The 12,024-nt window shown below is 39.7% G+C and overlaps 1 protein-coding gene across 1 annotated transcript in view; it reads right to left on the bottom strand.

Annotated features, from left to right (window-relative positions):
- LOC133839390 (mucin-2) overlaps positions 1-11,794 on the bottom strand; it is a 54,328-nt gene extending 42,534 nt beyond the window's left edge. Inside the window, 1 exon segment of the mRNA XM_062270900.1 lies at positions 10,272-11,794. Within this exon segment, the coding sequence (XP_062126884.1) occupies positions 10,272-10,302 (31 nt within the window). The 5' untranslated portion in view covers positions 10,303-11,794.
- Positions 11,795-12,024: the final 230 nt, after the last annotated feature.

Genomic DNA, 12,024 nt, shown 5'->3' with positions numbered 1-12,024 from the left:
AACGGAGCTGCAGGCAGCAGCAGAAGCCATTGACAGCTGATGGACCAACCACAACATCAACAGCAACAGCAGCAGCAACAGCAACAGCAACAGAACGACAAGAAAGGAGCTCGACAAAGCGTTGCTGATATTGCTGATGATGGCTAAAACAATGGCCACCAAGGGCCAAACACAAACAGCACACACACACACATACACAGCACAAAATACACTCTTCGAGGAGTGACGAGATAGAGCTGGGCGATTGTGTGTGTATCTTGCAGATACATTTTCGACAACAGGTAATACATTCTTTGCTGCTGTGCCGTCCAAAATAGCCAAATGCTCGAAAATTGCCCAGCAAAAGAACTGCAGCAAATAGAAGAGAGACAGAGAGAGAGAGAGAGGGAGTGGAGGCAAGTAATACTGGTAATACGATTTTTGCAGCTGGTAAGTAACTACAATACATTTTCATGTGTATGGATGTGTGTGTGTTTTGGCAGGTATCCTATGACAGCTCTTTAAACGCATGTTATCCTTGGGTAAGCCAATGTGCAAGATTCTTGTTACTGTTTTTGGTAACTGCCACATTCCCGTTTGTCAATAAGCTTCGATTCGTTTTTATTTCGCATTTATATCGGTTCATTGTTCTCGATTTAACCGCGCACTTTGGCTTCAGCTTAAGCGTCAGTCTCGCATAAAACTCGGAAATTCACTCTCTTTCTCTCTTTCAGGTATTGTTTAGATTGCAACAAGTAGACGTGCTGAATGGCAAAGGAAGCAACAGCACCAAGAGCAGCTGCTGCATCTTTCCCCTCTACCTGTGCATGGCTTAGCCCACAAGATGCTCTCGACTGGCAACTTTACGACTGATTGTATTTCCCTTTTTTGTAATCATTAACCGACCATTACACGTTGTTGCAGCTGTTGTTCAGCTCTCCCCACTGCAATCGAGTCCCTTTTGTCTGCTGGTTGATTATGAGCCTTTTTTGGATTAGCCATCAGAGATTTACATTCACAATTCACGTGGAATACTCTAGGATGCGCAGCTAAATTGCAGGTAATTAGTTAAGTACTTTAACAGTATCCATTATAGAGTGAGTGACAACAAATTGAATGGCTTCTAAATAAAACAAAAACTGCTAATGGCAGATTGAGCAGTCGTCCATCTTCTAGCTGGAATTGAATTTGACATCGAGTAGAGTTAAATGGCATTTCCTAAGGAGCAGACACATCAATAACAAAACTGAAAGACAAGCCAAACTTTCGTCTCACATACGAATTAAAAACTTTAGAAGCCTGCTCCCTCCCACGATGACAAGAACAATAACAACAACGTAAAAAAAAGTAGAAGAAAAGGGCAACAACACCCGCAAACACACACACTAAAATAACTGTGGTTAACTTGGCAGACAGACAACAACAACAAAAACGACAACGACAACACAAAACATAAAACATGAAGAAAAAGCCAACACAGAGCAATGAGAAAGAAAGAATGAACAGACAGACATAGAGAAAGAAAGAGAGGGAGACAAGAAGACACAGATACCACCGGTGGTAGAAACTTGAGTGGAAAACAAAGTGACCTCAAGGATTGCTCGTAAGTTTCGGTTTTATGCCTGAGTGCCGCCAATTATCCACTGCGCCCCTCAAAGAGAACGAGAGTTCGGGGATGGGGATGGGTATGGGGATGGGGAGAGAACGTCAAGTGTTTTGGTGTCCGAAATGAAAACTGACACCAAGTTGACACTCAATTGGATTATGAGATGGGTTACCATTTGGCCTGTCTGACCACCAAATGTGCAACACTCACACACACTTAAGCAACAATACGGAAAAATCAACAACAAATAAATACAAAATAAATATTATACAGATACATATTGATATAGTGTAGCATGGCAACGTCCAAGAATCCTTTATAATTCATTCATGCGGCTCGACGTCTGCAACTGGGGGGCATTCGCCTGTCCCAGTGTTTTCCTGCCCCAGAGCTATGCAAATTCCATTGGTCAGAGTTTTGTCTGCCCTCGTCTTCGTCTTTTGGTCAGTTTCAAAGTCGATGTGGCTCACAAAACTTGTGCTGTGTCAAGGGTCATGGCTTCGCATTATAAAGTACCGAATTTAGGTCAGTTCAACAGCACAAAAAAAGGAACAACTTGAAGCTTTGTGACCTTCTTTAATAATAACAATAATACGTCATAAGCAGCCAACATGATATGCCGCACATAATCCGAGATTGTGATTATTGCATTAATGTCAAACAATTCATTTTCGATTTACTTCCAAAGGGCACACAACATGATGCCAATTTAACTTCATTTCCACTCATATTTCCCTGCCAACCCTTTCAAGCTAAAGCTCGCAGTTGATCTGCGCCAAGCATTTATTGAATCATGCTCGCAGCCAAAACGAGTCCAAATCCAATAGAAGTAGCACCACCACCATTAGCCATCACTTTATCATCATCATCGCCATGAGCATACATCATCATCATCATCATCATCATCGAGAGTACGTTAACTGGGAAAAACGCCGCAAAACCGCTGCTGCCATTTGTGTAAATGTTTACCATATGAATTTATAATGAAGCTCTACAGAAAGTATCATAATAAATTCAACTGGCAACAAATTCCGAAATACTCTTTCAAACTCGATTCACAAATCACATCGACTGGCATTTAAGGAACCAATTTAAAGAGGAAATAATACCAATTCAAGTAGCTCTTAATCCTCAGCCAATTATATACAAGACTAATAAATGAAGTTAGCCTATTTGGATCAGAACAAAATGTTTAAGTGTGTGCAATGAACCTATTAAAAGTTAAGAGCCCAGTTAGAACATAAATCGCACTTTCAATGAACATAAAACGAGTCAAGAGGCAATTGAATTTATTTGCCAACCACATAAAATAGCGCATAGCCCACAAGGGGGGAAAGAGTGTTATACAACAAGAGCAAGAATACAAAAAAAAAAGTCAATTCTACAGCGCGAGAATTTTGCCAAGTGTAGCAGAAGTCGAAAAACAAACTCAACTCTCGTAAAACAAACTCAAATGCAGCGGATTGTTTTATAATAACCCAGCGGCGGTTATCAGCATATATACATTTGAATGTGTGTATAATATGTATGCATGTGTGTGTGTGCGTGTGTATGTATTTATGTTTGTAATTTATTATTCGCTTGATTCATGCTCCCATTTCTTATATGCAAAGTTATGCAAAGAGGCATAGAACGAACGCGCATGAGATTCTCCTTCTTCTCCTTCTCGTGCCCAGCTCTAAACTTTCCGAGGCATAGTATTATAAATTTACCCATTACGCACCCAACCCTCCCCCCCCTCTCCGCTCCCCCTTAAGCCTTCAGCAGCTCCTTGAACACACCCAAAACATTATCCAATAGCCCGTAGCCAAAACTCAGTCAGTCAGGCCCGTTGATGTTGATGCGAATGTCAAGTGTAATTGTAAAAGTGTGCACATGAGTGATTTCTGCAGAGCGCACAGAAGGCGCAAGACACAAATACAAAAGATAGACGCAGACAGAGACACAGAGAGAGAGAGGCAAAGAGAGCGAAGTAGATGGCAGGCAAGTGAAGCGGCAGAATGGATGATAGAATGCCGTAAATGCGCTTGCTCGACTGTAATAAGATGCTCTTGTTGTACACGGTAATTGTAATCATACTTAATATGTACTAATGCTCGCCCAGTAGCGCCACAGGCGGTGGCAAATACACGCAACAACAACAACACAACACAGAAACAGAGACAGAGAGCGGTTTGTCCAATGTGCCACACGAGAGTTGCGAGCATTTGTGGCATGTGTAGGAAATGCATGTGGCCGAACACGATGACAAACCGGAAACAGGCCTGGCAAATAACAATGCAGTCGACACTCTTGTTGTGTGTTGTGTGTTGTATGTTGTGGCTGCTGCAATTTGAATCGATTTTTCGTCGAGTTTCGAGCCAGACCCCAATCATAATAATAATAATAATAATTATTAAGTGGTATTATCGCCATTTCCGCTTGAAATCACAGCCACTGGCAAAACTATCAATTGTGACTAACGAGAGCAACAAATTCAAGGAAAATTTTTACTAATCGATTGCATAAGTTATCGATAGTAACTAACGAGAATATGACATCTTGGGTCAGATTTTATAGAATTAAAAGCATAATAAAAGCATAAAATGCAATCAACTTGTTGTAATAAATTACAGAATATCTCCGAGTCGTAAAAAGCCCACTGTCACAGTCTATCAATTGATTTAATTGCATTTTCGATTGGGAGAATGCAGAATATAAGCTACAAACAAAAAACTTGTTCAATTAAAATCGAATCATTTAATTCAGTCTGAGTGTGTGTGTGTGCATTTGTGTGTGTGTGTGTATACCATTTCGTTGTTGTTGTAAGCCGTATCAAATATGCAAATGCCGTGTACTAAATCAAGCCAAATCGCATCAAGGTGAATTAGAGTAATTAACCAACTCTGAGATTAGGTTCACAGCAATTTTAGTCAGTCTCGTTTGTTTTCCATCGTTTTATAGAAATATCCATATCGAATTTAATTATGGCATAATTGCAAACCAATAGCCAGAGACGTACTAGGAATTTCAATTATACGACACGCATTAATCTTAATTACTTAATGCACCAAAGCAAAAGTGAACTTTGAACTGCAGCAGCAGCGTTGCCAGATATCAAAAGTGCGAGAGAAAAAAATCATCCCGAATCATTATGTATATTTTGTTGCTCCCCGTTATTCGTTTTTATTTTATTTATTTCCACAGCTGTACAAGCCAGAAATTAATTACTGCACCACCTCATCTCACCTCTGGTCGAGTCACAACCCTTTCGTTAGCTGTACAAAGCCAGGAAAGAAACAACAACAACAACACGGACATGCTACAACATATGCGGAATATGCAACAGCAAAACGGGAATGACGCTGGAATGGGATAGGGTCAGGATGCTCCCAGGACGTTGTTGAGAGTTTGCGCGCCAGCACAAAAACCTGTACACAAATTATCTATAATAAATATGCAAAACTTTGCTCGCGTGTGTGAGGCTTTTCTATGTGTGTGTGTTCACACAGCGAAAAAAGGGTTGAAATTCAAGCATCAAGTACGAAAAAGGGGAGAAGGAAGTGGCGGCGACATGTCGAAAATCAAAAACTCCCGACGACAAACTCTCCAGAGAGAATCAGCAGCAGCAGCGGCAACACACAAATGGAAGCTGAAAACGCACGATTGCGACCCGATGGCTGGCAGGACATGCGTTCGCGTTTCGTCCTGTTTCGTCCCGAGCACAGCGAACTGTTGTGTTGTGAACTGGGAACTGCGAACTGCGAACGACGCGGCGTTTTAGTTCTATCGCATATTGTGTGTGTGTTATGTTCCACTGGCATTGCTCAGATCAAGCCGAAATAACCCTTAATGAAAATGGCAACAACACAACTGTTACCAAAATCGATTAAATGAACGTGTGCCACACACAGACATTCGTACATATCGTACATATGTACATAGCACATTCATAGATTCATACACACGACGTTCCGAAGTGTAGACCGCATCCGTTGACGCCATTTTGTGGTAGTGTTGGGGAGTTCGGAGGCAAAGCAAATATAATTTATGCCCCAACTGCTGTTGCTGCTTTTGCTGCTGCCACACACACAAAACATCTTTGTGTGAAGTGCAGGAGGCATCGGAAATTGCTCGAAATGGTGCTGCCAACTGGGAATAGAATTTAAACACACACATAAACAGTGGTGTGAATGCCAAACGTAGATGATTAAAAAGATTTACAGGTTGCCAGATTATGCTAAAAATATTTTGCATACGATATGGCAATGCTAATTCATTTTCGTTGCTGTTTTGTGTGATTTGTCAATTCTATTTCATTGCCTACATTTGAGCGAGCAAAAAGGCAACACAACAATTGCAACCAACTCAAAACCAAAAAAAAAAACGACTCTCGCTACTCGCATTGTTATTGGCGTTAATTTCGCCGTCACGTTTCTGTTGTTGTTGTTGTTGTTGTTATTGCCACTGCCGATGCGGCTCTAGCAAACAGCAACAAAAACAATTTCCTGAGAGAGAGCATCACACTCAGAAAAGCATTTGACGACATCGTCGTCGTCGTCGTTGTCGTCATCGTCATTTGCTCGTTGTCGTCAGCGGGCATCGTCGCATCGTCTTTGCCCATTCCGGGACGCGCGACTCGCTCGATTCGCCTCGATTTTTTAATAGATAGATACACATCACATTCTCGCCCACCAGCCAGCCAGCCAACAACGAAAGCAACCACTTTGATGCCAGCGATTAACCCCCAAAAAGTGTAAACTTTTAATGGACACAAACCCACACACACACACACACAGACAGAGGCACAAAAAGCCTTACGCACACACACATACACACAGAGAGTGAAACACGGACACGAAGACCTAGAGCAGCCACCGCAGAGATTCGTGTAATTTTTGGAGTGCGTTTGCTCAAATGAGAAAACTTTTTCGACGTCAAATCAAAGCAATTTCTTTCATTAGCGACGACAAAGGGAACGACGACGACAACAACAACAACAATAACGAAAAAACAACCAAAAAACACAGCGGGAATGCGAGAATTAAATACAAAGGACAAACAAATAAGAAAATTGCATAGGAATGGAAAATATCCTTGCGTTGCCTTGGCATCGCTTTTGTCTGCAGGATTAATCATAATAATAATAATAATCATGCCATTTCGGCTTACAGGAGTGCCAGCCAATTGACAGCATTAGCTCATCGAGCTGTGTGCTTTGTTCCATCCAATGTGAGCCGGCTTATGGTAATAAGCAGCCAAGCTAAAGTAAAGTAAAGTTCATCAAAGCGACAACAACTTTTGTTGTTCAGTTCTTAGCATGCTGCTTGGTTGCTTGGGCGTTAATAAATCATTAAACAACTCGTAAACACTCACACACAATAATAGCAGTCGAAACAATTCGATGATAAGCTCAAGGCGCGAGAACGCATTGAAAACAACAACAAAACAACACCCAGGAGAATAGAAACAAATAGAGAGAACACTCGAAACAACTCTCGTTTCGCTCTCGCAAATGCCTTTTGCCTGATTTTATGAAGAACTTTAGCTGATAAGCTCGTAGTTCGTTCCAAGAACATGTTCATCATGTAGCACACTTTGGATTGGGGGATCGTAGCTTTTTCTTTTTTTTTAATAATTATAAATGATTTCAATCTCAAGTTTTATTGCTATAAACTAATTGAAATTGAAAATATTTTAGGCCAACTAATCGAGTTGTTCGCCTATCTGCTAAACAAGAATTTCATAAATTTTATTGTCTTTTTTGTCATTGTGATGAAATCACATACCTTAACAATCAACATTAATTATCTATACGCTATCAATGTTATGACTAAGCAACAATTCCGATTAACAGTAAAAGGCATCATCTGCAACTGAAAGTTGCTCAATATGCAGATTATAACATATATGTAAGCAATTCTTGGAAGAATTGTATTGGAGAAAGCGAAGCGAGAGACATTAAATTTATAGTGTACCTCAATGCAATTTATATTAAGAAATAATGTCCACAACAATAAATGCAAACACTTGTTTATTCCCAACAGGTTTCACTGAAAACAGATGCGTTTCATTAATCGAGGAAAGGGTTGTCAAATCGAATCTCAGAGCAATCACATTACAATATTGTTACTTAAACACTTAAATATTGAATGTTAGCATGTGCTATTATTGTATGGATATTTGTGTTTATCTATGAATCGATCTATCATAAACCAAATGCTTGCTTGCTTATCAGTAAAGAGCCGTCAACAAAAATACTGGTCGCTATCGTTTTGCCCTTGAAACCAATCGAAAATTATTGAAATGCGAACACATTTAAATAATAAAACACAACATCTACATACTTAATATATTGTACTAGACACTGTGGGGAAATGTCTAACAAATTGAATGGAAAGCGTGATGCGTTTACAGTCCCTGATAGACAATGTTAATAGGCGTTTAATAGCGTGGAAAATCGATTCAACATTAAAAATGCATTTAATGAGCTTTTGGCACGCGCTGCAAAGAGAAACAAGTGAAACAGCGTGACACCAAACTACAAACAATAAATAATACAAATAAGCCTGTATACATTTCTACTAAATAGAGTATGTAAATCAAGTGAAGCCAATAGATAAATATAGATTAGATTGAGCTTTACATCCTGTCATTAGTTCAATATATAGAAAAATAGTCTTCAACATCTGTGTGTTTCAAGTAATTAATTTATTACGTATTTAAATTTGCAAAGCAAATGCTTCTCCTCCAGCTTTGCATCGCGTGCCAACAAATTGTGAACGCTGCCGACCGGCGACGTTTTTACACAATTGTTTAAATAAATTGCAAGTTTGGTGCCAAGTGCAAGGCATCGAACCCTTTCGCGTTTACAAACGCATTCAATTCGCGACGCAATTCATGTTGTAGTTATTGTCGTTATAATTTATGCAGTTTGTTACTTATTAGCCCAGTCGTTGCCTAGTTTGTGTGTTTGTTTGTTGTGGTTGTTGCTGTTTCTGTTGCTGTTGCAAGCAGGCAGACAGGGCGAGCTTATTCATTCAATTTGCTGGCACGTTTTGCATTACACGCGACAACCCTGACCTACAAAATATAAAACCCGGCTGCCTGACTGCCTGCCCCAAGTTTTACTGGTGCTGTTGCTGTTCGCTATTGTTGCCAGTATTATTATTGTTGTTAGTGTTATTTTGTAGAGCTACTTTGCATTGAGAACGATTTGTTTCGTTGAGTCTGTGCCGCGTTTAGCCGCCCCGTCAACATTGAATTTTATAAATAAATTAACGGGTTACTGCATTTTATTCACATGGAGGCGGAGGCGGTTGCGGTTGCGTTCAAGCGAAATGCGACGAGTTGCATATTTAATTCAAGTGCAATCAAAATGTCTAATTGATGGTTATCATTAAACTGTGCAAGAGAATGACATGTGTATTTTGCAAAGTATCTCACAGATACAGATACACAATCTATTAGTAATGTATCTCATAGATACATTCTGTACTTTGTATCCATACCCACTGTTGGAATGCATATTGAAAAGTCAGTCAACAAGTTTAGAGTGCTAAAATTTTATTGCCTGCATAATTTGCATAAATATTGCTAACATGCATTTTGTTTACATGCATTGACAATGTCAAATAACTGAATGCAATGCGATGATCTCTTAGCCCCAGCTAAATTGAGGCGACAAGTGAAAATTGTGGGCAGCATTTCAAACTTGCTGAAAGACGGATGCGGACCATGCGGTTGTCGATAGCTACATATATAAAAAGATACAAAAGTATCTCGAACAGCAATGTGTTTTTTTTTTCTGTTTTCTGTTTCTGTTGCTGTTTCCTTCTTCATCTCTTGGCCTTTACCTTTTTTAATATATCTATATACGCTGCTTTCTCATATGTACGTCACATTTTGGGTCACATTTACATTTTACAAAATGTTGCAACGTTCGCGACACTTTCTCTTTTGTATATTTTATACCTTAAAGTGCCGGCCCAGTGCCGCAGCGATGTTAGCTGAACGTATTAACATAATGCGGATCAAAACAAAAGCAAAGCTAAAAAAAAATGGCAAAAGCGAACGCTTTAATTGCATTTAGCTGTCATAAACAAGCGCCAGTCAGGTTTCAATCAATGGAAAATTTGTTGGCCACAAAAAGGTAGACATAGAAATTCACCACAGAGCAGTAGAAAGACGAAAAAAAAGGGAAAGATTCACTGGTGCTGTCATTTAGTACATTTGCCTTTTGCATCACAACAGTTTCAGCGTTTTGTTGCTTGTTGTTTTCACAGTTGTTGCTGCGCCTCTGTTGTTTGTTACAACAACAAGAAGAACAATGGACAACATGACAGCTCAAAGCAGCTGCGCCGCATCGCACAGCATTTTCAGAGCAGCGGCGAGAGCAATTTATTTATAGCAGCAGCAAACAGCAACAGCAAAAGCAACAGCAATAGCGAGAGCACACTCCAAACACACAACAACGACGAGAGCCCTCTCTCCGAAAAAGAAATAGAGAACGAGACGAATACGGAGACGAAACGGCCGAGAGAGTGAGAGTAAGAGAGAGAGAGTGTGCGCGCAAAGTGCACGTATGCAGGCCAATGATGATGATGCTGACTAAATGAGTATGTGTTAGTGTAAATGTGGAATTGAAATGCTAATTACAAATACATAGGTGAGTAGTAAGGGCAATTTTTGTGAATTCTCCACTCACCTGGTCGATCCAATGACTGTCTGCGACTCATTGGCAAAAATTTATGCGCCTTGTTTAATGCTCGGGGGATACAGATTATTTGTGGTTTAAAATTGAACAAAATGTGATTGCTTCATTTGTGTTGTTGTTGTTGCTTCTTCTTCTGTTTAATATTTTTATTATGATTCGTATTTATGTTGTTGCTTGGATATTGCTTTTAACTTCCTTTTTACTCCTTTCCTCCTTCTTCCCGCTTCAATACACTGAGAACACACACTCACGCACACTTAGATAAATAGACATTTTGAGTGCAGAGATTGCGATGACTGTTGACCACACTTTCTTTTCTTCCCCACACAGAATTTTGCGCGCAACGAAGAGAGACACGCGGGACTGAACTGAGCTTGATGTAAATATTTCGTTGTTTTGCTTTTGATTTGATTTGATGTATGTAGTATGTATGTTTTGTTTGCAGTTTTGATGTCACTGCAATTTTGATTGTATGTGGTGTTTTGTTTGTTGTTGCTGTTGCTGCGGGCTTTTGATTTTTGTATTTTGTATAATATTTATTTGAAAACAACTCGCAGCACACTCACACACTCACCAGCACACATAAACACACACACACATACACAAATACACACTCACACTCGCGCGTCACGTCAATGAACGCAGCAGCACTTAGTTGTTGTTGTTGCTGTTGGTTTTGATGTCGTCGTCGTCGTCGCCGTAGTAATCACGAAATAACGCTTTTTACGCATATTTCTCAATGAATTGAATACACTTGTACACTGCACGCGCATTTAACATTTTGTTTATTTACACTTGTGCGCTATTTTGGTAAATTTGAAACACCGATTTTTTGCGTTGCGTTTCGTTTCTTCTTTTTTCAATTTTATTTGTTACGCACGCACGAGCGTCTATACGAGCCATATGACAACGAGACCCGCCGACGAACAAAGGGAAAATGCTGAATGTGAAAAATGTCAAACATTTGAGAGCGAGCAGACTTTGAGTCTGCGACGTGTGAGTTGAATGAGAGTAGGCGGGATAGCTGTCTTGTTGCTGTTCGGCACCGCCAATACTGTTGTCTCACTCGCGCGCCCTTTTTTGTGGTAGAGAAGAAAAAAACCAAAACGAAACGAGAGATTTATGAAATTCACAAAACATGCCACCAATATTTTGTTGCTTAATTCTTCAAGTCTTTACAAATGATAGCATTTTGCAACGCACTTTATTATTACGAGTTGGCTGGTTTACGTTTAGTTTTTTCTTAAACGCTATTTAACAGTCTCGTTGCAATAATTTCCCGCACTTTTCCACACACGCAGTGCAGCACTGAGCGCACTTAAACTACACTTTTTACTTGTGTGCGTACATAAACTACACTTGTGTGCGTGCAAGCATTTTGCAGCTGCTTCAACCAGGCTGACCGCAATTGAGATTTCACAAAATACATAAATACGCCAAATATACTAGCTTCCATAATTACTGGCCGTAATTTGTATTTAAAATTTGTCGAATAATGTGTGTAAGCGGTATAACTTCCACATAGCTATTTGTTTTCGATTTTTGGGGATTACTTCTTTGTCAAAAATCCAACTTTTGAAAATATATAAATAATAAACCAAATTCTGGCCACACTGCCTCAAATTGCCAGTCACCATTTAACGTTACATTATTGCAAGTATGCTACAAATTTTAACATATCGAAAGCGTAACATGCGATATGTTTCAAATTGTCATCGCACTTGCAGGCCACTATGACTACAGG

The sequence above is a fragment of the Drosophila sulfurigaster genome, chromosome 2R (genome assembly GCF_023558435.1).
Source record: "Drosophila sulfurigaster albostrigata strain 15112-1811.04 chromosome 2R, ASM2355843v2, whole genome shotgun sequence".
NCBI classification, from domain to species: domain Eukaryota; kingdom Metazoa; phylum Arthropoda; class Insecta; order Diptera; family Drosophilidae; genus Drosophila; species Drosophila sulfurigaster.
The sequence above is the reverse complement of the archived record's forward strand: the minus strand, read 5'-3'. Positions and strand labels throughout refer to the sequence as shown.